Source organism: Puma concolor, chromosome D1 (assembly GCF_028749965.1).
Source record: "Puma concolor isolate L17-30 chromosome D1, mPumCon1.1.hap2, whole genome shotgun sequence".
In the NCBI taxonomy this organism is placed as follows: Eukaryota; Metazoa; Chordata; class Mammalia; order Carnivora; family Felidae; genus Puma; species Puma concolor.
Window position 1 is genome coordinate 10,626,882 of NC_141676.1, and position 25,935 is coordinate 10,652,816.

General features: G+C 38.0%; 1 protein-coding gene across 17 annotated transcripts in view; it reads right to left on the reverse strand.

Moving 5' to 3' along the window:
- Window positions 1-12,578: 12,578 nt before the first annotated feature.
- LOC112852182 (membrane-spanning 4-domains subfamily A member 12) overlaps window positions 12,579-25,935 on the reverse strand; it is a 63,791-nt gene continuing 50,434 nt past the window's right edge. For 6 of the 17 annotated variants that reach the window (XM_086677284.1, XM_086677289.1, XM_086677281.1 and 3 more), the window contains 3 exons: window positions 17,986-18,105; window positions 15,287-15,343; window positions 12,579-12,767 (listed from right to left, as the gene is read on the reverse strand). In XM_086677284.1, coding sequence (XP_086533410.1) covers window positions 12,684-12,767; window positions 15,287-15,343; window positions 17,986-18,105 — 261 coding nt within the window. In that variant the 3' untranslated portion in view covers window positions 12,579-12,683. Of the gene's footprint in view, window positions 12,768-13,944; window positions 14,030-15,286; window positions 15,405-17,985; window positions 18,106-25,935 lie in introns of those variants that run through there. The other 11 variants (XR_015240793.1, XR_015240794.1, XR_015240795.1 and 8 more) reach the window with 8 other exon arrangements.

Consider the following 25,935-nt stretch of genomic DNA (forward strand, 5'->3'; position numbering starts at 1 on the left):
CCTGTGCACACCCAGGGGAGGAAGCCCAGCTTGACTCTACCCTCCCGCTGATAACTCTGCAGAGACATCCCTCTGGAGAAGGGACGTCATGGAAGTTCCCTGCCGCCGAGAATCTTACACAGTCCTTCCTCCCTCGCCACTGGAATAGCAATCAGCTATTCCCAGGGTGTAGCACTATGTCTGGCACAGAGTAAGAATGAATGAACGAGGAGGGGTGCCTGGGTGACTCGGTCGGTTAAGGACTTCGGCTCAGGTCATGGTCTCACAGTTCAGGAGTTCCAGCCCTGCATGGGGCTCTGGGCTGACAGCTCAGAGCCCGGAGCCTGCTTCAGATCACAGCTGTGTCTCCCCCTTTCTCTCTGCCCCTCCCCTGCTTGCACTCTATCTCTCTCTCAAAAATAAATAAACATTAAAAAAATTTAAAATATTACCCCATCAACATTATGCTTCCTCCCTGCCTCCATCTTGTTATGACCAAGCCTCCTTTGGAGATCTGGTCCCTATTCCCTTCCTGCCTCCCATCCTTCCCTCCTCCCTCCCTCCCTCCCTCCCTCCCTAGAGCCCATGTTCATATTCAGACAAGCCTCATTGCAATAATTCCTCCGTCTGAGCTGTAAGAACTGTGTTCCCTTACAGCTTATTTCTGGAAAACAATACAGGGCTGCTAGCCCTAAGTTTTCATTCTGATGTGGTGTTTATAGCAACCACTGTGTGTGAGCCATGAGAACACTGATGTTGCCACCTTCTTTCCAGACTGGAGAAAGTCTTCTCAAGAGGATGCGGCTACATCAGGGCTTTTCCGCCCAGTCCATCTGGTCATGGGTGGGTGCAACAACTGGGACCGCCAGTGGGACTGTGAATCCTGAACACTCAGTAAAACAGATTCTGGAGTCTTCATCTGGGCAGCACAGCCCACATGAAGGAAATGTTTCTTTGGCCTCCCAGTTTGGAGAGAACTCATTGTTTCCTGTACTGATTTTCAAAACTATAAGCAAGATAATTACTACTCTTAAGATTCTCTTCCTATTTGGAGGCCAATGTGGCTTTACACTTTTTTCCCAAATGTTTATTTTTGAGAGACACAGCACAAGTGGGGGAGGGGCGGGGGGGGGGGGAGAGAGAGAGAGAGAGAGAGAGAGAGAGAGAGAGAATCCGAAGCAGGCTCCAGGCTCTGATTTGATAGCACAGAGCCCAACGTGGGGCTCAAACCCACAAACTGTGAGATCATGACCTGAGCCAAAGTCAGATGCTTAACCACCTGAGCTACCCATGCATCCCCAGTAAAAGAAGTTCCAAAGCTTAAAGGCAGGGCCTCCTGGGTGGCTCAGTTGGTTAAGCATTGACTCTTGGTTTCCTTTCAGGTCATGATCTCATGGTTCATGGGTTTGAGCCCCCTGTTGGGCTCTGTGCTCACTGATAGCTCTGCTTGGGATTCTCTCTCTCTTTCTCTCTCTGCCCCTTCCCTGCTCGAGCTCCTCTCTCTCTCTCTCTCTCTCAAAATAAATAAATAAACTTAAAAAAAAATACTGTACTGGAGGAATGACTCCAATTAGAAGTTTTTGTTCTTCCAAATGTTTATTTTCCTCCAAATTTATTGTGTTTCCTGTAATGTTGTGAAAAGTCTCCATTTCGTTTTTCCCAAGTGTCGACATTCAAAAAGCCAGCTCTCGACTATAGATCTGTCTTCGTTTCTTCAATGTCTTCTACGTCGATTTAGTTTCCTATGTATTTATATGAGTGTTCCTCAGATATACACGTTTTTTTATCCTCATCTTACCACTTGACAATACAGCTGTACGTACATTTTACACAGCTGTGCCTTGATCAAGGTTATCTCTTGGAGCAAGTGGATTTCTGAAGAGATCTTGTCTGGAGGGTGAAGGATCCATTGAAGGTTTCTCATCAGTTTTATAACCTGTATTCTGACCCATTAAACCTCAATCTGGGAATGGGAAATCTGTGATGTCACCACCCGCCACAAGGACCACACGAATCTTCATTGGTTGCATTCCCATTTTTCTTAAAAAAAAATTTTTTTTAATGTTTATTTATTTTTGAGAGAGAGAGATAGAGCACAAATAGGGGAGGGGCAGGGAGAGAGAGGGAGACACAGAATCCGAGGCAGGCTCCAGGCTCCGAGCTGTCAGCACAGAGCCCGACGTGGGGCTCGAACCCCCGAACTGTGAGATCATGACCTGAGCTCAAGTCAGATGCTTAACTGACTGAGCCACCCAGGCACTCCATTCCCCGTTTTTCTTTTAAAGAGCTTTTTTAAGGAGCTGAGAAATCCCCCTTTCTGGTCTTATCTGGGGTTTTGATCGCTGGAAGATGTTTGTTTACTTTCTCTTTCTCCCTTTGGACAGAATCTGGTGGTGTCTTCTAAACACATCTCTTCCAAATAGGTCTGCTTCTTGCTTTGGGACTCTTGTTGGGGGAAGGAGCCTTGTTGGGGGAAGGACCCTTGTTGGGGGAAGGTACACCTTGGACAGTGGCCCTGGGGTTTTCTTGAGTAAAATAATTCTGTAACTCAAGACCACTGGATCCAAACTGGGAGAACTTCGCACTCAACATCCCCCATACAGAAAATAGAACCAGAATCGTTCATTTTAATTTTCATTTACAGAACCGGGAAAAAGACACATTGGGACAAACTTTACTAAAATGTGTTTCTAGAAAGCTGCTTGAACAAAATGGTGATATTCTTCCTTCATTCACCATTAAACTTTTTTATTCTGGCCTGAGGCCATGATGGTTCTTTTGTTCCTTAATGTGTAATAAAAGGACTCTCTTGTATCATGAACCTGAGATAAGTAGAGTGTTAAATTGATAATTAGTGCATTTTGAAAAGTGTCATTGAATTTTTCTACTAAATGACTTTCCAAATTCATCCCAATTAAAGACCTACTCTGATTCGGTAGTTTGATTCAGAGACACAGCATGCAGGGACTCAGAGAAAGGACGCAATCAGGTTGAAATAAACATTACTCATTTTGGCATATTCTCTGCTTTTCTCAGGTTATTCTTGAATAAGAATATTAATTCTTGGACTCTGAGAGACACCTCTTCATGAGTCATCTCTTCTCTGGGCAGACAAGACATATCTGAAAAACTGATCAGAGAGGACCGTCTATGTCAGACCACAGGATTTTGAGTGGACATTTTGGAAGGGATGTTAATGGGAATATTCTCACCATTCAGGACCCTCCCCTCCCTCGCTCCCTCCCCCCAGGAATCAACAACCCATTTGCTCTTGGTGTTTTTCTTTTCCTTTTTTCCCTTTTAGGTTGGAAACTAATGACCACGCTTCATAAACACTAAACGCCTAGAATAAACATACATGAATGTTTAGTTTTCTAGTGAAACTAATAAAATTTAAACTAATCAAATTTGATGCTATGCTTAATGGTTACTACATGATGAAAGAATTCAGAAAACATGTGAAATATAACTTCATTATAGTTAACATCAAGTTGTATTTTATCTAGTGCCATTTGCTATGATGGCGTAACTGTAACTGATAACACAAAACATAATTTCACATTCAAAGTTGTCTTGGTGTGTCTCTTCTCCCTTGTTTCTTACATTCCATTCTCGTTTGTTCCTCTCCATCCCCAAGGCCAACCCTCAAGCAGAGGGTCAAGACTTTGGAACCCACGGGCTAAAATTAGCTGGCATTCATTGTTGCTGTGTATATGTTGTTTCTTTGTTCCATTTTTGGCTAGGAGCATGATTTCTGCCTTTGACAGTTGGAGTGATGATCGTAGAGACCAGATCTTTGTGATGCCAGCCATGAAAAAGAAATGATAATTATGTGATAGGATAGAGGCACTAACCATCGCTCCCATGGCAATCATATTCCAGTATATAAATGTATTAAGCCAACATGTTGTACATCTAAATTTACAAAATGTTGTATGTCAAGTATATTTCTATTAAAAAAAATAAAAAAGGGCACCATCACCCATCACTTGATTTCTCTGGCCAGGTTGCTGAAAGCTACTTTCAAATCGAAACGACTGGAGAATCCTTTTGATGCGACATCCTAAACATTTTTCAATTCTGTCTTCCTTTGAGACGTTTTCTTTTATTTCAGGTTATTTTCATATGAATCGCTCACACCCCAGAAGCCTGGATGGGGTTCGGTAAATGGTGAGAACCTGGGTTTACGCCTTCTGTTCCAACTGCCCATACACACCTCCGACCTGAGTTTCCCTGAACTTCTCTCATTTCCTCGCCTGATTTTGGTTTTTATTTCTATTCCTTCTCTCCTATCAAAGGTTGACACACTTTCAGTTAGTGGTGAATGAGTTTGAATGTCAAAGCATGCTTGGAGTGGAGAAATAAAGAATTGAAGTATTACTGGTTTCTTCCAGGACTAGTGGTATTTTTTTTTAATTTTTATGTTTGTTTATTTATTTTTATAATTTAACTTTATTTTTTATTTTTTAAAATTTACATCCAAATTAGTTAGTATATAGTGAAGCAATGATTTCAGGAGTAGATCCCTTAATGCCCCCTACCCATTTAGCCCATCCCCCCTCCCACAACCCCTCCAGCAACCCTCAGTTTGTTCTCCATATTTATGAGTCTCTTTGGTTTTGTCCCCCTCTCTGCTTTCATATTATTTTTGTTTCCCTTCCCTTATGTTCATCTGTTTTGTCTCTTAAAGTCCTCATATGAGTGAAGTCATATGATTTTTCTCTTTCTCTGACTGACTAATTTCACTTAGCATAATACCCTCCAGTTCCATCCACATAGTTGCAAATGGCAAGATTTCATTCTTTTTGATTGCCGAGTAATACTCCATTGTATAGATATACCACATCTTTATCCATTCATCCATAGATGGACATTTGGGCTCTTTCCATACTTTGGTTATTGTTGATAGTGCTGCTACAAACATGGGGGTGCTTGTGTCCCTTCAAAACAGCACACCTGTATCCCTTGGATAAATGCCTAGTAGTGCAATTGCTGGGTTATAGGGCAGTTTTATTTTTAGTTTTTTGAGGCACCTCCATACTGCTTTCCAGAGTGGCTGCACCAGTTTGCATTCCCACCAGCAATGCAAAAGAGATCCTCTTTCTCCACATCCTCGCCAACATCTGTTGTTTGAGTTGTTAATGTTAGCCATTCTGACAGGTGTGAGGTGGTATCTCATTGTGGTTTTGATTTGTATTTCCCTGATGATGAGTGATGTTGAGCATTTTTTCATGTGTCAGTTGACCATCTGGATGTCTTCTTTGGAGAAGTGTCTATTCGTGTCTTTTGCCCATTTCTTCACAGGATTATTTGTTTTTTGGGTGTTGAGTTTGATAAGTTCTTTGTAGATTTTGGATACTAACCCTTTATCTGATATGTCATTTGCAAATATCTTCTCCCATTCTGTCGGTTGCCTTTTAGTTTTGCTGATTGTTTCCTGTGCTGTGCAGAAGCTTTTTATTTTGATGAGGTCCCAGTAGTTCATTTCTGCTTTTGTTTCTCTTGCCTCCGGAGACATGTTGAGTAAGAAATTGCTGCAGGCAAGATCAAAGAGGTTTTTGCCTGCTTTCTCCTCAAGGATTTTGATGGCTTCCTGTCTTACATTGAGGTCTTTCATCCACTTTGAGTTTATTTTTGTGTATGGTTTAATAAAGTGTTCCAGGTTCATTCTTCTCCATGTCGCTGTCCAGTTTTCCCAGCACCACTTGCTGAATAGACTGTCTTCATTCCATTGGATATTCTTTCCTGCTTTGTCAAAGATTAGTTGCCCATACATTTGTGGGTCCATTTCTGGGTTCTCTATTCTATTCCACTGATCTGAGTGTCTGTTCTTGTGCCAGTACCATACTGTCTTGATGATTACAGGTTTGTAGTGTAGCTTGAAGTCTGGGATTGTGATGCCTCCTACTTTGGTTTTCTTTTTCAAGATTGCTTTGGCTATTTGGGGTCTTTTCTGGTTCCATACAAATTTTAGGATTATTTGTTCTAGCTCTGTGAAGAATGCTGGTGTTACTTTGATAGGGATTGCATTGAATATGTAGATTGCTTTGGGTAGTATTGACATTTTAACAATATTTGTTCTTCCTATCCAGGAGCATGGAATCTTTTTCCATTTTTTTTGTGTCTTCTTCACTTTCTTTCATAAGCTTTCTATAGTTTTCAGTGTATAGATTTTTCACCTCTTTGGTTATATTTATTCCTATGTATTTTATGGTTTTTGGTGCAACCGTAGTGGGATTGATTCCTTGATTTCTCTTTCTGTCGCTTCATTGTTGGTGTATAGGAATGCAACCTATTTCTGTGTGTTGATTTTATTTTATTTTATTTATTTTTTTTTAAAAAAATTTTTTTTTCAACGTTTATTTATTTTTGGGACAGAGAGAGACAGAGCATGAACGGGGGAGGGGCAGAGAGAGAGGGAGACACAGAATCGGAAACAGGCTCCAGGCTCTGAGCCATCAGCCCAGAGCCTGACGCGGGGCTCGAACTCCCGGACCGCGAGATCGTGACCTGGCTGAAGTCGGACGCTCAACCGACTGTGCCACCCAGGCGCCCCTCTGTGTGTTGATTTTATATACTGCAACTTTGCTGAATTCACAAATCAGTTCTAGCAGTTTTTTGGTGGAATATTTGGTTTTCCATATACAGTATAATGTCATCTGTAAAGAGTAAAAGTTTGACCTCCTCCTGGCTGATTTGGATGCCTTTTATTTCTTTGTGTTGTCTGATTGCAGAGGTTAAGACTTCCAATACTATGTTGAATAACAGTGGCGAGAGTGGACATCCCTGTCTGATTCCTGACCTTAGGGGGAAAGCTCTCAGTTTTTCCCCATTGAGGATGATATTAGTGTTGGGTCGCTTGTATATGGCTTTTATCATCTCCAGGTATGATCCTTCTATCCCTACTTTCTTGAGGGTTTTTATCAAGAAAGGATGCTGTATTTTGTCAAATGCTTTCTCTGCATCTATTGGGAGGATCATATAGTTCTTGTCCTTTCTTTTACTGATGTGATGAACCATGTTAATTGCTTTGTGGATATTGAACCAGCACTGCATCCCAGGTATAAATCCCACTTGGTCGTGGTGAATAATTTTTTTAATGTATTGTTGGATCCAGTTGGCTAATATCTTGTTGAGGATTTTTGCATCCATGTTCATCAGGGATATTGGTCTATAGTTCTCCTTTTTAGTGGGGTCTCTGTCTGGTTTTGGAATCAGGGTAATGCTGGCTTCATAGAAAGAGTTTGGAAGTTTTCCTTCCATTTCTATTTTTTGGAACAGTTTCAAGAGAATAGGTGTTAACTCTTCCTTAAATGTTTGGTAGAATTCCCCTGGAAAGCCATCTGGCCCTGGACTCTTGTTTTTGATTGCTAATTCAATTTCCTTACTGGTTGTGGGTCTGTTCAAATTTTCTATTTCTTCCTGTTTCAGTTTTGGTAGTGTATATGTTTCTAGGAATTTGTCCATTTCTTCCAGATTGCCCATTTTATTGGCATATAATTGCTCATAATATTCTCTTATTATTGCTTTTATTTCTGTTGTGTTGGTTGTGATTTCTCCTCTTTCATTCTTGATTTTACTTATTTGGGTCCTTTCCTTTTTCTTCTTGATCAAACTGGCTAGTGGTTTATCAGTTTTGTTAATTCTTTCAAAGAACCAGCTTCATTGATCTGTTCTGTTTTTTTGGTTTTGATAGCATTAATTTCTGCTCTAATCTTTATTATTTCCTGTCTTCTGCTGGTTTTGGGTTTTATTTGCTGCTCTTTTTCCAGCTCCTTAAAGTGTAAGGTTAGGTTGTGTATCTGAGATCTTTCTCCCTTCTTTAGGAAGGCCTGGATTGCTATATACTTTCCTCTTATGACCACCTTTGCTGCGTCCCAGGGGTTTTGGGTTGTGGTGCTATCATTTTCATTGACTTCCATATACTTTTTAATTTCTTCTTTAGCTGCCTGGTTAGTCCATTCATTCTTTAGTAGGATGTTCTTCAGTCTCCAAGTATTTGTTACCTTTCCAAATTATTTCTTATGGTTGATTTTGAGTTTCATAGCATTGTGGTCTGAAAATATGCATGGTATGATCTCGATCTTTTTGTACTTACTTAGAGCTGATTTGTGTCCCAATATGTGGTCTGTTGTGGAGAATGTTCCATGTGCACTGGAGAAGAATGTATATTCTGCCGCTTTAGGATGAAATGTTCTGAATATATCTGTTAAGTCCATCTGGTTCAGTGTGTCATTCAAAGTCATTGTTTCCTCATTCGTTTTTTGATTAGATGATCTGTCCATTGCTGAGTGGGGTGTTGAAGTCTCCTACTATTATGGTATTACTATGGATGAGTTTCTTTATGTTTGTGATTAATCGATTTATATATTTGGGTGCTGCCACATTTGGCGCATAAATGTTTACAATTGTTAGGTCTTCTTGGTCTATAGACCCCTTGATTATGATATAATGCCCTTCTGCATCTCTTGATACAGTCTTTATTTTAAAGTCTATATTGTCTGATATAAGTATGGCTACTTCGGCTTTCTTTTATTGACCATTAGCATGATAGATGGTTCTCCATCCCCTTATTTTCAATCTGTAGGTGTCTTTAGGATTACAGTGGGTCTCTTGTAAACAGCATATTGATGGGTCTTGTTTTCTTATACATTCTGTTACCCTATGTCTTTTGATTGGAGCATTGAGTCCATTGACGTTTAGAGTGAGTACTGAAAGATATGAATTTATTGCCATTATGATGCTTGTAGAGTTGGAGTTTCTGATGGTGTTCTCTGGTCCTTTCTAATCTTTGTTGCTTTTAGTATTTATGTACTTATACGTATATATTTTCATCTTTTCTCCCCTCAGAGAGTCCCCCTTAAAATGTCTTGCAGGGCTGGTTTAGTGGTCACAAACTCCTTTAATTTTTGTTTGTCTGGGAAACTTTTTATCTCTCCTTCTATTTTGAATGACAGCCTTGCTGGATAAAGAATTCTTGGCTGCATATTTTTCTGATTCAGCATACTGAATATATCCTGCCACTTCTTGCTGGCCTGTCAAGTTTCTGTGGATAGGTCTGCTGCAAACCTGATCTGTCTTCCCTTGTAGGTTAGGGACTTGTTTTCCCTTGCTGCTTTCATGATTCTCTCCTTGCTTGAGTATTTTGTGAATTTGACTATGATATGCCTTGTTGATGGATGGTTTTTGTTGAATCTAATGGGAGTCCTCTGTGCTTTCTGGATTTTGAGGTCTGTGTCTTTCCCCAGGTTAGGAAAGTTTTCCACTATGATTTGCTCACATAACCCTTCTACCCCTATTTCTCTTCCTCTTTTGGGACCCTTATGATTCTGATGTTGTTCCTTTTTAATGAGTCACTGATTTCTCTAATTCTTAAATCGTGCTCTTTTGCCTTCATCTCCCTCCTTATGGTATATCCATAAAATGAAGCTTTATTTGACAGTGAAACAGAAGAAATTACTGATTCATTCTATAACATGGACAAGCCTTGATAACATTACACTAAGTGAAAGAAGTCAGTCACAAAAGACATTCTTATGAAATACCCCAAAGAGGCAAACCCATAGAGACAGAAAGTAGATTAGTATTATTCAGAGGCAGGGTGAGTAGTTCAGGAGTTGTTCAAATGACTGCTAATAGGTTTGGGGTTCCTCTTTTGAATGACAAAAATGGTACAATGCTAGGTAGGTGGTAGTATTTGCACAACTTTGTGAATATATTAAAAAACTACTGAAGTTTATACTTTAAAAAAGTGAATTTATGATATGTGAGTGATATTTATGATATGTGAGTGGAAAAAAAATGTAAAGCAGGATGTGTGCTTGATTTTGTCTCTTTAGTTATGAAGTTTTGGAATAATGAGTCACTCTCAGTGACTCTTCCTTCTTTTGTGGAGGCCCCCAGGGTGGGCAGGAGTGGCTGTTTAAATTTTTGTATGTTTGATTTGCTGACCAGAGTGTGATCCAAATAGTGCTGCTGTCTTCCTTTCCCTAGTAAGGAAAGAGGATGGGGTCTTGACTCTTGTTTACATCTGTGTTCCCAGAAGCAAGAATTATGTCTGATGCACAGTAGGTAGTCAATAACTAGTGTTGGATAAATGAATGAATGAGCGCCTCCAATAGTTCATCACTTGGAACTAATTCTCTCTGGTTTCCTAATTCTAATATCTTGCTCTGTGATCACAAACAACCATTCTCTAGTTTCCATATATTATGACTCTGCCTAGAGCTACTCTTCGTGTTATTCTAGACCAGACTGTACAGCAGGGTGCATGTCAATGAGGGCAAAAATTGAGGTTGAAATCCCACCTGGGCTCCAGTTGCAGAGTTGGCTCCCCTTGTGCTGAAGTTGGTCATCCAGGGAAAGGGGGCCTCAATTCCTAATTTTACTGTCCGAAGGGGGACCCATCTTCTAATTCAACCCAGAAGGCCTACTGTTGCACAATCTCTCCTCTTGGACTGGGTGCTTTTTTCTAATTCTCACAAAGGCATCTTACGTGTTGGTAGCCATGTTTTCAAATCATTGGCCCCATGAACCCTATGTTTCTTCCAAAATTATTGGCCTTTTCCTGGCATCATATCCTTTTTCTTTCAGGCTGGATCCCATAGATCCAACTATTTTACCTTCTTATTAGAACTCACAAATGCAAGTTTCCCACATTGTAATTTCACCTTCTCTGTATGGAGTGTTGTAGGGAAACCCTCACAATCACATGGATAAGCAGCACAACAAATACATGGTTTCAAATCTCATTGGCTTTATCTGTGTTTTTCATCTGCCCTTTGACTATGATTTGATCATTTCTGTATCTGATTCATATAACTCTTAACCCAAACAAGTCCTTTACCAACTACTACCTTTCACTCTTAGATGACTGCCTAGCCATTTATTTCAAAGGAAAAATTAAGGCTGTCATGCCCTTCCCTTATGTTTCCCAATATATGTATTTACATGACAATTATTTCCTATTTGTTTACTTGCTGAGAACCGGGTATCCTTCCTCTGTTCCTAAAGTGTATATCTCTATGTCCCTGTGCTATTAACCTCATTTCCTTTCATGGGCTCATGATCCTTATTCCATCAGTTACCTCTTTGTCTGCAGTATATTCAAATCTTACTCCCTATTCTACATTTCCTCTTAAACTGTGTATGTACTCAAATCTCTCTCCCTCTTTTTTTTTTAATTTATTTATCTTTGAGAGAGAAAGAGAGAGAGACAGAGAGCATGAGCTGGAGAGGGGCAGAGAGAGAGAGGGAGACACAGAATCCAAAGCAGGCTTCAGGCTCTGTGCTGACAGCTCAGCTGGGGCTCAAACCCACGAACCATGAGATCATGACCTGAGCCAAAGTCGGGTGCTCAACCAACTGAGCTACCCAGGCGCCCCTCGAGTCTCTCTTATAGTTGTAGTTTCTAGTTGACGGTTGACTGAACAGATGCTACTTCTTTCTCATGTCAACTCCAATGCCAAGAAATTAAAAAAAGCAAAACAAAACCTTGCTACACTGAAAAACAGGAAGTGACATTATTGTTGAACCAGAATCTGTGAATTCCTAGGGAACAAAAAGTATACAGACTGTACTGAAGAAAGAGTGCATAACCTAAAGACACTGCAACAGAAGACGGTTCTAAATGGTGGAAGTTCCTGCATTTCATGAGCAAACGACATACACATATAGCACACAGCTATTCCACTCCTGAATTCATTTCTTAAAGAAATTATTCAAGGGGCAAAGAACTGTAGGCAACCTAGATGTTTATCTCTAGTAGAGTGAATGTGTAAAATGTTCTGGATGCGTGCCGCAGAGTGTTGGGCAGCATTTAAAAATCAATTTGATAGATGTACTGATAGCAGTGTGGATAGATCTTAAAAACGTACCGCTGAGAGAAAAAAAAGTACGTTGTGTATGTATGTTGTGTGTTTGATCTACACGAATTACAAACACATGCCTACCGTACAATGCCATGCATTGTCTGGAAACACTTAAAAATATGCATATTGTATACAATGGAACAGTTGCTCATGGAAGGAGGGAAGTGTGAGTGGGGTATGGGGGATGGGACATGGTGTTTTTTAAAAATAGAGGAGGCTTACAGACATATAAAATTTCTAACAAGGTAATGTACCTAAAATGTTTATAAAATTCAAAGTGTGATAAAACGTAAAGTAAACTTGGGGGCAAAGAGATGTAACATTTTGGGAGCTAGACTTTCTAGAAAAATGAAAATCCGAGAGACATTCATTCATTTCGTCTCAATAATATAGGGAGATATTAAATTATAATACACTTGACTCTAGGCAAGCAATGCAAATGTTAGCAACATCTAGGAAGTAGGAAATATTAGAATTTGTATTTCAAGCTAATCTATTAAGAGACACTCACAGGTAATGGGATCTTTTATAATTTATACTGACTTTATTTTCCACAATGAGATGATTTCCTTGAGTCAGAATTTAGCACATCATCATATAATATTAGATCTAAATCCCACTCCAGAAACATTATACCCATTTTTAGAATTTCTATTGTATGGGAAAATCTATGACCAGATTCAACTTGAGATAAATTTATGCTCACCTCCCCACAGAAGAAAAACCATATTTATCAATTAAAATTTTTATTAATGAAATGCGGGAAAGGAAATACTACGATGGACTTCATTAAAATGCATTTTCCAAGAAGCCTCTTGAACAAAATGAAGTTCTTCATTCACCACTACACTTTCCTCCTTGACTCAGGTCATTACGGTTCTTTAATATGTAGGAAAAGGATCCCCTTCTGCCGTGTACCTGAGGTAAGTTGGATGTTAGTAAACTGAATCATTAATACACTCCCAAATAAATAACTGCAGGATTTGGGGTAGAATTTTGGAAAGAATGCTAATCGGAAAGTTCTCATCCTTGAGATTTAAAAATTAAACCATGGGCTTTTGGTGCTTTTAAAAAATTTTCCTTCCTCCTTCTTCCTCCTTTGCTGCCTTTTTCCCTTTTTTCCTTCTCTTTATTTTCTTTCTCCCATCCTTCCTTTTTGTTTCCTTAGGTTGACAGCCAAAAATGATGTTATAGGAATAGATACATCCCTTAAAAATATTGATCACGTAAGAACATATAGTTTTCTACTCAAACTAAATTGCATTATTTAGTATAGCGTTGAATACCTATCAGTTTAAATTCTAATTGGGTCGAGAGCTATAAACATTCTCATAGGTTCAATTCATGATTTTTCTCTTTCAATTTATTCATAGGGAATTATGAAGTTGACGTGTGTGTATGTGTGTTTGGTGCGTGTGATCTAAATATACGTGTCCTCTTTTTCTCCATCTCCCAGTATTAAAATTTATGGCAGCCAACACTTACAGCATGAGAGTTTGATATTATAGCACGACATTCATTTCTGTAATAGTTTAGATCCAATCTACTTTCTTGAATCCCATTTCCCACCACTCACCTCCACAAAGACTATACTCCATGCTAATTAATTTATTTACCATTTCATAAATATGCCTTGTTTGGGTTACCATCTTAATCTGCAGAATTGCTTTGCTTAAATACTCTCTATTTTGAATTAATCTGATAAAACTATTTGGAATAGAGATAAGATTATCAGAAAAATTTTCCCTTTGGATTTTCCACTTTCTCTTGATACTCAGAGGCTACATCTCCATTTCTACTGCAAAAGGCATTTCCTTTTGAAAATACGTGAGATGTCATTCCATAGAAATTACAACGGTGTTGAAAGCCTGATATCTGGAACACTGATTGCCTTTTAATACATTTTCTATAAAGTTTCCCTCTCCATTGCTAGTTTCTGAGATCCCAAGAAACATATCATTTGAGGACGTTTTCCCATATTCTGGTGTTCCATAATTTCCATAATCATACATTCCACACATGACACTTCTGATAGGAATGAAACCTAATAGTCTTGGGTATAGCTTTCAAAGCTGAGATTTACCCATATCATTCTTACCTCATCTCATAGCTTAGATGAAAGATTTCCTTGGGCTCCTTCATTTTTTTCACATTATTTGGCAATTTGCATTTCCATTTTCCTATCAGAGCAATGGTTGATTTGATCTCAGTGATTTGTACTTTAGTATGAATGTTTCAATGCCTATCCTTACTTAGCAGATGCTTGAGGTGGAAGAAAATATTATCTGGGTATCAATGGCTTCATCCAAGTACATATGAAGGCTTAGAACCAGAAATATTTGAAAACAAGATCTGTAAGTATCTCCCTTCCCCTTTTCTCTCAAATCTTTTTTCCTACTTCTGCTCCAAGACCCCCGGGGTTGTAGGCATTCTGATTCTTTTTTTTTTTTTTTTTTTTTTTTAGTGTTTATTTATTTTTGAGAGAGGCAGAGCATGAGCAGGGGAGGGACAGAGAGAGAGAGAGAGAGAGACAGAATATGAAGCAGGCTCCAGGCTCTGAGCTGCCAGCATAGAGCCTGATGTGGGGCTTGAACTCATGAACCGCAAGATCATGACCTGAGCCGAAATCCGTCGCTTAACCGACTGAGCCACCCAGGTGCCCCTAGGCATTCTGATTCTTAATGATCATTTCCTAAATCTCCCTATGTATCTGGTCTAGAATACATAGATAAACCACTCTTTCCTCCACATTAACGTTGCACTCCTTCTGAGTTGTTCTTATGATTCAGTGATCCTTAAACCTGGGCCTCTGATAGGGGAACTGGGGAGGAAAGGGCAGATGTATCTTTTACCAAAGTTCTCTGATTCTGTGATGTTGAGGTCAGTTGGAGATAAAGTTTGTCTTTAGACATGAAGTAGTAGATGTGGAGGAAGTAGGAAAATGGATTTTACCATCTTTTCCAACTTCTCAGTTACTGTAAAATTGTGGTTTCTGAAAACGCCAAAGAGTCTACACTTTGCTATTCAACACATTTTCTCAAACTTTGAAAATTAAAGGTATAAGACTTCAGCATTCCCATATCCCTGGACCTGCTTATAACCTCCAAAAAGTTCTTTTTGTTTGTTTCTAGTGAAATATCTATTGACTTAAGCAGACTCAAGCCAGAAAATCATCTATCTTCTATCCTTTTCTCTTACGAGGTGTGAACATAAAAAAAATTATGTAATACAAAACATCTTTGTCTAGGGCAAATTATTGTCCCTCAGTTGTGTAGAAACCTGTTCAGTGCACATTAGTACAGTGTGTTTTCAGCTACCTTTAACACATCTTAGAGACGACACTAAAATCTTATTAAAACTTTAGTTCAGTTCTTCAAACAGGTTCATAATGGAAGCCAGTATCTTCTAATTCACCAAGGGAGAAAGGGGATACTTACCACATCTTTATTATCTGAGATGTTTAGCTTTGTATATCCAATGGGCCACTGTGCACGCTGTAAACAACTCCAAGATGGTGAATAAAAACAGATATTCTGAAAGGATTTTACCACTTCTCTGTTTCCAAAAATAAAATGTACATTCCTTACAGATATTTATACGTTAACACTTTTAAAATAATCAAAGCATTGTACAATTAATTGCAAGAAGATAAAAAACTAAGAGAATAACTACTCAATATATCCTCAGCCCCCCAAACTGTGGTTATTTATATGTATTTTCTTGATCATGGTGATAACTCATAATTATTGAGGATGAGCATAAGCTGACAGTTTTCTGCCAAATGGATAAAGAGAATCATCGATTACGTTTTCCTGTGTGTAGTTTTGGGTAAGGTCAGCAAATTTTCACTGAAGCCAGTGGACCTCTAGAGAAGATGGACTCGGAACACTCTTGAAGTTCAGTGTTACAGAACTTATTTAATGGAGAGACATTTAGAATTAGGCCCGTTTTAGGAAGGGCCCTAAAGAGGAAGTTACAGTGGAGGGAAAAAAAAGGTTTGGGTTTATGACTAGACTCAACAGAAGGGCTTTTGTGTCCTATGGGTAGGTGGTTTCCTCCTGGGATTGTGCCTCTGACTATAAACCCCAGTAGACCCATATCCTTGTAGGACACTTGGATAGTTGCGGGCCAGAAGGGCCCAAAGCACTTTGTGACAAGGCCACCATGGGCTATTGAGACCAGTTTTCAATACTGACACCATTTGATAGCAACTGAATCCATGACATGTGAAATTATGGGCATGTTGGTAGATCACTGAGGTAGTCTACTACTACTCAACTAGAGGTTTGGAGTCCATATTGAATCTTTGGCTGTCAATGTTCTTGAATAATTTGAGATGGTCAACGGGGAAGAAGACCTTGGATTTCTTGCTTATATAAGCATTGGTGGTTCGAGAGATAAGTTGGAAAAATGAAAGAATCAAGATTATAATTGCACTCCAACCCAGTAAAAAGAGACATTCCTATTGTGTAAATATAATCTGAAGCAATACCTGGAGGCTTATGTTTATTCAAGGTTTTACTTTAAGGTATCCTTCAGGGTATGTGTCATAAAATATTAGCATTCCCTGCAGCCAGAAGATGTTTCTCTGATGTGTCATTTAACTGATTTCTGTTAGGGCTCAATTTTGTGTAGTGAAATAACTTGGAATTTAGACCATTTTTTATTAGAATGAATGTTCTGCAAGTAAAGAGCTCTGACCATGAGTAAGTAGATTAACATTTCTTTTCTTTTCTTTTTTTAATGTTTATTTATTTTCAAGAGAGAGAGAGCAAGAGTAGGGTAGAGGCAGAGAGAGAGGGAGACAGAGAATCCCAAGCAGGCTTTGCATTGACACAGGGCTCAAACCTACAAACCATGAGATCATGACCTGAGCCAAAATCAAGAGTCAGTCGCTTAACTGATTGGGCCACCCAGACGCCCCAACATTTCTTAGCTTATTTCTGTAATTGAGTCAGAGACATAAATCATTCCCTGAGGAAGTTTACAATCCCACTTGCTGTAAAATCACTTTCAAAGCTATGTAGAAATAAGAAAAATTCAGCAAAATGCAAACCAATGTATGTGCTTTGGAGCTAGCTAATTAACTAAGAGTTTGAGATTTTGAAGTAAAGAGAGCTTGATGTATTAGGCTAAAAATTTAGAAACAGGCAACATCTGGTAGGCTCAAATCAGAAAAGCTGGTTTCTAGGTCTTGGTCAAAAGCCCATCTCTTTTGACCTCTGTCAAGCTCTGGGCAGATAGGATAGAACAGAAAGACAGGAATCCACAGAGAAGGTTTTAGAACTTATGGCTTTAACTCCCACCCAACTTGCTTAGCACTGGTTCCTATCTCCTTGCCATCATAGCTTCTTCTCCCCCCCACATGAACAAACATATATGGTTAAATGCACAAATGTCCACAGTCCCACGTGGATAGAAACACAGCTATACACACATAGTGAAACACAAACATGGACACACTTAAAACAGACTCAGACCTGCTGACAGGAAGATTGACAGACACGAAGCAGGAAGTTCAGAAAGATCCATATAGTCGTGTGTATACAGAACTGATTACACATAACATTCCAAATCACATCCATTTATAGTGTTCGACTTTATTCTGTCTGAAGATCACATCCCTGGCGAGCATAAATCCCTGGGTCCCTGGGTGTCACAAGTACATAAGGATGTTATTTCCTTCTTTGAAGATCAAATCTTGCTAGAATACACTTGATCATTTAAGGTCTGGGAAAACTGGCTTCCGAGATGAGGTACCTAGGAAGAACTGAGCTGCCCATTATGAAAATACTAGGTGGGCCTATTGTATGCCAGAATTGGTATATAATACCAGTTTTGAATACAATACTAATTCAATACCAGAATTGAATATAATGCCAAACCACTCAAAACACATCTATTAATATTTAGAATACATTCCATTTGCTTACTTGAGGTTTGGGGTGATCCTAGGTTTAGAAAGGTAACCTGTAGTTTGAACCACATTTGTAGCAGAAGGCACACATCAGAGTACACTAATGATAAAGGTCACTGCCATATCCTGCCTAATACTTAACTACTTCGATCGCGCACCAAAGAATTTAAATGTAACTCTAAATCTGTGACGAAATTCTCGTAGAAACCTGGTATTTACCTCGGGCCAAATAGGAGCTTGTGTAGTCAAACTGTATATTATAAACTCAAATGACAGTATAAGCAGACCAATCACGGCAGCGCAGGCACTTACGATGTTCACTGCCATAGTATAGGACATCTGGAATAGAAAGAAGAGAGTCACCAGTCACCGGAAGTTATCCATATACATCTTGCCAGGTACATTCAAGTAGAAGATTTATACAAATCCTGATCTTTCCAGAATAGTAAAGGCCATCAAAAGGACTGTCAGAACTGCAGATTTGTCCCAATAACTGAACAATTCGGGAGAAAATAAAACTTTTGATGTAGCGTGCATATATTCATTCCTTCTCTGACAACTGATTGTTGAATGCCAATTCTGTATCATGCAAACTGTCCTCTGTGTTGTTAGATAAAGAGGCAGAAAAGAAGTGGCCCTGCTCTCAAGGAAGACTGGTGAGGAAGATGAACAAGTGCCTATCAAATGTGAATAAGATGGAAAAAATGTTAACAATAGAGCCAAATTTTCAGTGCCACACAGGGTCAGATTACCAGAGAGCTAATATTCCAGGAGTTCGCCATGGTTCATTTAACATTGCTAGAAGGGGAGTCGGGAATTTTGCTGGAGAGACAGGTGTCGTCTAGATAGATAGGATTTTATCTTGAAGATAGTGGGGAATTAATTACATCCCTCAAAGTGCCATTGTTTTCAGGCCACATCTTGTTAGGCTATGTACTAAGGACAATGCATATGTAAATGTTGCTGCATAATCACACTTTGTCCATAGATGAGGTCAGAGGAGTGATAAGCCCCATGATACCTTTGGAGGATATCCTTGTTTTATACTTATTTCCTTGTAATCATTTGTATCAGTGGAATTCTATCTTTTTTTTTTTTTTAACGTTTATTTATTCTCGAGACAGAGAGAGACAGAGCATGAACGGGGGAGGGGCAGAGAGAGAGGGAGACACAGAATCGGAAACAGGCTCCAGGCTCTGAGCTGTCAGCACACAGCCCGACGCGGGGCTCGAGCTCACGGACTGCGAGATCATGACCTGAGCTGAAGTCGGATGCTTAACCGCCTGAGCCACCCAGGCGCCCCAAATCATATGTTTATCTATATGCTGTTCACTGTTGTACAATGATCTTAATTTATTCTTTTGGAATAAATTCCCCTTAGAGATAATTACATTAAAAAAATGTTCATTAACTCTTAAAATCAAGTATTATTAGTTTTACACTTTCTTTCTTTTTGATTATTTCCACATAAATTTTGAAATCAACTTATCAACAATGAGAAAAATCCTTTTAGGACTTTGATTGGGATTGTATTGGATCTATAAAATCATTTGAAGGAAAACTGACATCTTAAAAGTGTTTGTTTTTCCATCCATGAACATACCCATTTATTTAGATACTGTTCAGTTTCTCTCTGTGATGTTTTGTAGTGGTCTATGCAAAGGTTTTGGAAATATTTCATTGACACTTAGGGATAAATTCTTGTTTTTTAAGTTTATTTATTTTGGGGGGGGGATGTGTGTGGGGAAAGGACAGAGAGAGAGGATCCCAAGCAGGCTCCATGTTGTCGGCTCAGAGCCCGATATGGGACTTACACCCATGAACCATGAGATCATGAACCGAAATCAAGAGTTGGATGCTTAACCGTTTGAGCCACTCAGGTGCCCCTAGGGAAAATAATTTCTAAGTGTTTTATTTTTGAGTGCAATTGTAAAGGTGTTTTTACAAATTTCATCTCCAATACACAGAAATACAGTGGACTTCTTAATGTGAATTTGTATTCCTCAATGTTGATAAATTCTAATTAGTTGACTATTTTTTTTGTAGACTTCTTAGGATGTATAGGAATGTCTATGAATAAAGCAGGTATTACCATTAACTTTTTAAACTTGATGTTTTTTATTCCTTCTTCCTGACTTAACTGCACTAGACAAGAACTCCTGTACAATATTATATAAATTTGGTGAAACAGTAATTACTTGCAACATTCAGATCCAAGCGAAAAACAGGTTTTTACCATTAAGTATAATATTAGCTATAGAATTTTTTGTAGGTGCCCTTTAGTGGGTTGAGGACATTCACTTTTACTATTTTGATAAGATCCTTGTAAAAAAAAATTTCAAATGCTTTTTCTTCATTTCTTTAATACCCTAATATATTGAATCACACTGATTGTTTTTCGAACGTTGAACCAAGTTTGCATTCCTGGAATAAATTCTACTGCATTATGATTTTAAAAATATATCACTGAATATGATTTATGATATTTTAAGTATTTTGACATCAGCATTCATTATGGGCAGTGATCTTCTATTTTTCTTTTTCTTTTAAGGTCCTTGATAATTTTTGGTGTCAGGATTATGTTGGATTCCAAAAATTCCGTTGGAAAATGTTTTCTCCTTTGTTTTCTGAAATATTTTGTGTACCATGTGATATCATTTGTTCATTGAATCTTTGATAGATTTATTACTTAACATGTGTGCCTAGAATTTTCTTCATGGAAAGATCTTTAATGATTAATGCAATTCCTTTAACAAATACAGGGATATTTAATTTTCTATTTCTTCTTGTCCTTTTGGTAAGTTGTGTTTTTCACAGTTTATTAGTATAATGTCGTTTATAGTATTTCCATATTATTTCTTTACTGTCTCTAGTATCTGTACTGATATTTCATCTTTAATTCTTGATATAGTAATTTGTGTTTTATCTTATTGTTTCTTGATCAATCTTACCAGAGGTTTATCAATTTTATTAATCTTTTCAAAGAACAAATTTTCAGCTTTGCTAGTTTCTTGTTTATCTATCTTCTATTTTATTGGCACCTGCTCTTATCTTTATTGCTTCATGCCCTCCACTTACTTTGTATTAAATATTCTCTTTCTTTTCTAGTTTTTAAGTTGGAAATTCAGATAATTGGACTTTAAACCCTTCATTTCTTCTACTATACACTTTTAAAAGCTGTAAATTTCCTTCAAGCATTGTTTTATCTCAAAAATATTGATATGTAGTGTTTCTGTCATTCAGCTCAAAATATTTTCTGTTTTTTTTTGTGATTTTTTTATTCATGTGTTATTTCTTAACTGTATTGTGTAATTTCCAAATATTTGGATTATTTCTTGGATATACAATGATTAATTTTTAATTTAATTTGCTTTCATTTTAATTTAATTCTATTTAAGTTATTTCTGTTCCATCAGTAGGTTGCCTATAGTAAGAATAATAAACCTATTCTATAATATTTCGTGCAGTCTTGTGAAATTTGTTATTATTTTCTGTTCCAATGTATGCTGTATCTTGGTGAACATTCTATGTGCAGTTTAAAAGAGTATGTGTTCTAGAGTCTTTCTCTGTGTAGTGTTTTACAAAGATTAACTAAGTCAAATGTTTCAATTTTCTACTCCTGGTTTTTGTTCACCTGTTCTATCAATTACTTAGACAGACATGTCAAAATCTATTATGATTGTGGATTTTTCTACTTCTCCTTTTATTTCTTTCGTTTTTGCTTCATTTATCTTAAACTTCTAATATTAGATACCTACACATTTGTGGTAGTTATGTATTCCTGATGAATTAACACTTTATTACACTGAAATGTCTCTATTGGTAGTCACATGGTATGTCTTCATATTTATTGGTTCTTAATGATTATAACACATGAGCTTCCTTATGCTTACGCATGTTCATCTTTTCATGTATATTTTTTGATATTCTATTACTTCTAGTGGGCATTACTTGTTTGGCTAGTCTGAGGATATTGGACTTTTAACTGGAGTGTTTGTCTATTTACATGTGATATGATTATTGATATATTTGGGTTGTTCTATTTTTTTTTTTTGTTTTTCTTTCTCTGCTTTGAGCTAAAATATTGTTTTTAAGGTTTTTATTTTACTCATTTGAGAGAGACAGAGATAGTGCAAGTGGGGTAGGGACAGAGAGAGGGAGAGAGTGAATCCCAAGCAGGCTCTATGACACGAGCGCAGAGCCCAATGCAGGGCTCGAGCTTACGAAACCACAAGACCATGACCTGAGCCGAAATCAAGAGTCAGATGCTTAACCGACTGAGCCACCCAGGCACCCCTGGGTTAAAATATTTTTTAAGCTTTTGTTTCCTTAATGGGAAATTTCTTTATTTTTATTAATTTTTTTAATCTTTATTTATTTTTGAGAGGGGGGAAGCCGGAGTGGGGGAGGGGCAGAGAGAGGGAGACACACAGAATCCAAAGCAGGCTCCAGGCTCTGAGCTGTAGCACAGAGCCTGATGCAGGGCTCCAACCCATGAGCTGTGATCATGATCTGAGCCAAAGTCCAACACTCAACCAACTGAGCCACCCAGGCGCCCCTCCTTAATGGGCTTTTTAACTGCATAGTTTTGTATTATTGTATAGTCTAGGTTCTACTATATGTATCCTTAATATATCACATTCTACTCAGAATTAATATTGTCCCACTCCTTGTAAAACATAACACATTTATGGTATTTTAATTCTATTTACTTTTGTGTTACTTTTGTAAAATATTTTACTCACACATGTTATAAAATTGAAAATATAATGTTAATTTTTAAAGTGAGGTATATAATTGACATGCATGATTATATTGCTTTCAGGTGTACAACTTAATGATTTGATATTTGTATATATTACAAAATGATCACCACAATAAGTCTAGTTAACATCCATCATCATACATAGTTAAAAACATTTTCATCCTAGTGATGAGAACTTTTAAGATTTATTCTTTGGGGCACCTGGGTGGTGCAGTCAGTTAAGCGTCGGACTTTGGCTCAGGTCATGATCTCATGGTTCATGAGTTCAAGCCCCACATCGAGCTCTTTGCTGTGTGCACAGAGCCTGCTTCAGATCGTCTGTCCCCCTCTCTCTGACCCTCTCCTGCTTGTGCGTGCTCTCTCTCTCCTCTCTCTCTCTCTTTCTTTCTCTCAAAAATAAATAAATAAAAACTTAAAAAAAGATTTATTCTTTTAGCAGCTTTTTAATATGCAATGCAGTATTATTAACTATATCAGTTGCCATGTTGTGTCTTACATCCCTATGATTATTTATTTTATAATTGGAAGTAGACACATTTTGACTCCCTTCACTCATTTTGCCCACCCCCACCCTCCACTTCTGGCAACCACCAATCTGTTCTCTAGTTGTATAAAGGTTTGTTTTTTTTTTTTTTTTTTTTAGATTTTTAGAAATTTTAGACTTTTTGTAGAATATTCATATATATATGTAAATTTAGATTTTTCTAGGCTGAGATTGCACTGTATTTGTCTTTCTCCATATACTTAGTTCATTTAGCATAATGCCCTCAAAGTCCGTCCATGTTGTTGGAAAAGGCAAAAATTCATACTTTTTTATGAGTGAGTCATATTCCATTGTGTATGTGTGTGTGTGTTGTTCTTGTATCTTGGCTATTGTAAATAATGCTGCAATGAACATAGGGATGCATATATCTTTCCAAGTTAGTATTTTTTTTTTCTTCAGATAAATCCCTGGAAATGGAATTGGTGGATCACATGGTAGTTCTAGTCTTAACTTTTTCAGAATCCGTCATATTGTTTCCCATAGTGACTGCACCAATTCATCCCCACCAACAGTGCACGAGGGTTCTCTTTTCTCCACATCCTCTCCAAAACTTATTTCCTTTTTTTTTTTATTGTAGCCATTCTAACAGGTGTGATATTATGGTTTTGATAGGCACTCCCCTGGTGTTTAGTGATGTTGAGCATCTTTTTGTGTACCTGTTGGCCTTCTGTATGTTTTCTTTGAAAACAACAGGTGCTAGTGAGAATGTGGGGAAAGCAGAACACTTTTGCACTGTTGGTGAGAATGCAAACTGGTACAGCCACTCTGAAAAACAGTATGGAGTTTCCTTAAAAAGTTAAAAATAGAACTACTCTATGATCCAACAATTGTACTACTAGGTATTTACCCAAAGGATACAAAAATACTAATACAAAGGGATACATGTACCCCTGATGTTTATACCAGCATTATCTATAATAGCCAAATTATGGAAATAGCCCAAGTGTCCAAAGAAGATGTGGTATATATATATGCAATGGAATATTACTCAGCCATAAAAAGGAATGAAATCTTGCCATTTGCAAGGGTGTGGATGGAGCTAGAGAGTATTATGCTAAGTGAAAGAAGTAATCAGTAAAAGACAAATACCATATGATTTCACTCATATGTGGAACTTAAGAAACAAAACAAATGAGCAAAGGGGAAAAAAAAGACAGAGGCAAACCAAGAAACAGACTCCTAACTATACAGAACAAAGTGATGGTCACCAGAGGGGAGGTGGGTAGGGGGGATGGGTAAAATAGGTGATGAGGATTAAGGAGTATGCTTGCTGTGATGAGCACTGGGTGTTTATGGAAGCATCGAATCACTATATTGTACACTGGAAACTAATATTACACTATATGTTAACTAACTGGAATTTAAATAAAAACTTTTAAAAAATGTCTATTTCAATTCTCTACCCAACTTTAAACTGGTTTGGCTTTTTTGCTATTGCTTTGTGCTTGATCTTTATATATTTTGGATATTAACTCCTTATCTGATATATGATTTGTAACTATTTTCTCCCATTCAGTATGTTGGCTTTTCACTTTGTTGATGGTTTCCTTTGCTGTGCAGAAGTTCCTAATGTGATGTAGTCCCATTTGCTTATTTTTGCTTTTGTTGCCTTTGTCTTTGGTGTCAAGTCCAAAAAAAAATCATTGTCAAGACCAATGTCAAGGAGCTATGGCCTATGTTTTCTTCTAGGAATTTTGTCTTCAGGTCTTGCATTCAAGTCTTTAATCCATTTGAATTAATTTTTTTGTATGGTGTGAGATAGTGGTCTAGTTCCATTCCTTTGCATTGTGGCTGTCCAGTTTTCTTTAAAAAATTTTTTTAAAGTTTATTTATTTTGTGTGTGTGTGTGTGTGTGAGAGAGAGAGAGAGAGCACACAGGAGGGGCAGAGAGAGAGAGGGAGAGAGAGAGAATCCAAAGCAGGCTCCGCACTGTCAGCACACAGCCCGATGTGGGGTTCAAACTAATGAACCGTGGGATCATGACCTGAGCTGAAACCAAAAGTCAATGCTCAACTGATTGAGCCACCCAAGTGCCCCGGCTGTCTAGTTTTCTTCACACCATTTATTGAAGAGACTGCCCTTTCTCATTTTATATTCTTGGCTCCTTTGTCATAAATTAGGCGACCATATATGCATGGGTTTATTTCTGGGATTTCTGTTCTCTTCCATTGATTTATGAGTCTGTTTTTATTCCATTATCATACTGTTTTGATTACTATAACTTTGTAATATAGTTTGAAATTAGAGACCACGATGCCTCCAGCTTTGTTCTTCTTTCTCAAGATTGCTTTTGGCTATTTAGGGGTGCATTTTTTGTTTTTAGTAGTCAGTAAAGATATTAAGAAATAAAAAACACAGGGGCGCCTGGGTGGCGCAGTCGGTTAAGCGTCCGACTTCAGCCAGGTCACGATCTCGCGGTCTGTGAGTTCGAGCCCCGCGTCAGGCTCTGGGCTGATGGCTCAGAGCCTGGAGCCTGTTTCCGATTCTGTGTCTCCCTCTCTCTCTGCCCCTCCCCCGTTCGTGCTCTGTCTCTCTCTGTCCCAAAAATAAATAAATGTTGAAAAAAAAAATTTAAAAAAGAAATAAAAAACACAATATTTTATCTTTACCTATATGTGGTAGGCTAAATAATAGCTCTATAATAGATGTCATAATCCCCAGAAACTGTGACTATGTAAATATGAGGCAAAGGGGAATGTATAGATGTGATTAAGTTAAAGATCTTGAGATAAGGTTATACTCAAATATCTGGTTTGGCCTAATGTAGTAACAAGGGTCCTTGTAAGAGGGAGGAAAGAGGACAACAAAGAAAAGACAATGTGTTTATGAGACAGAGGATAAGAGATTAGAATGGTGTGGC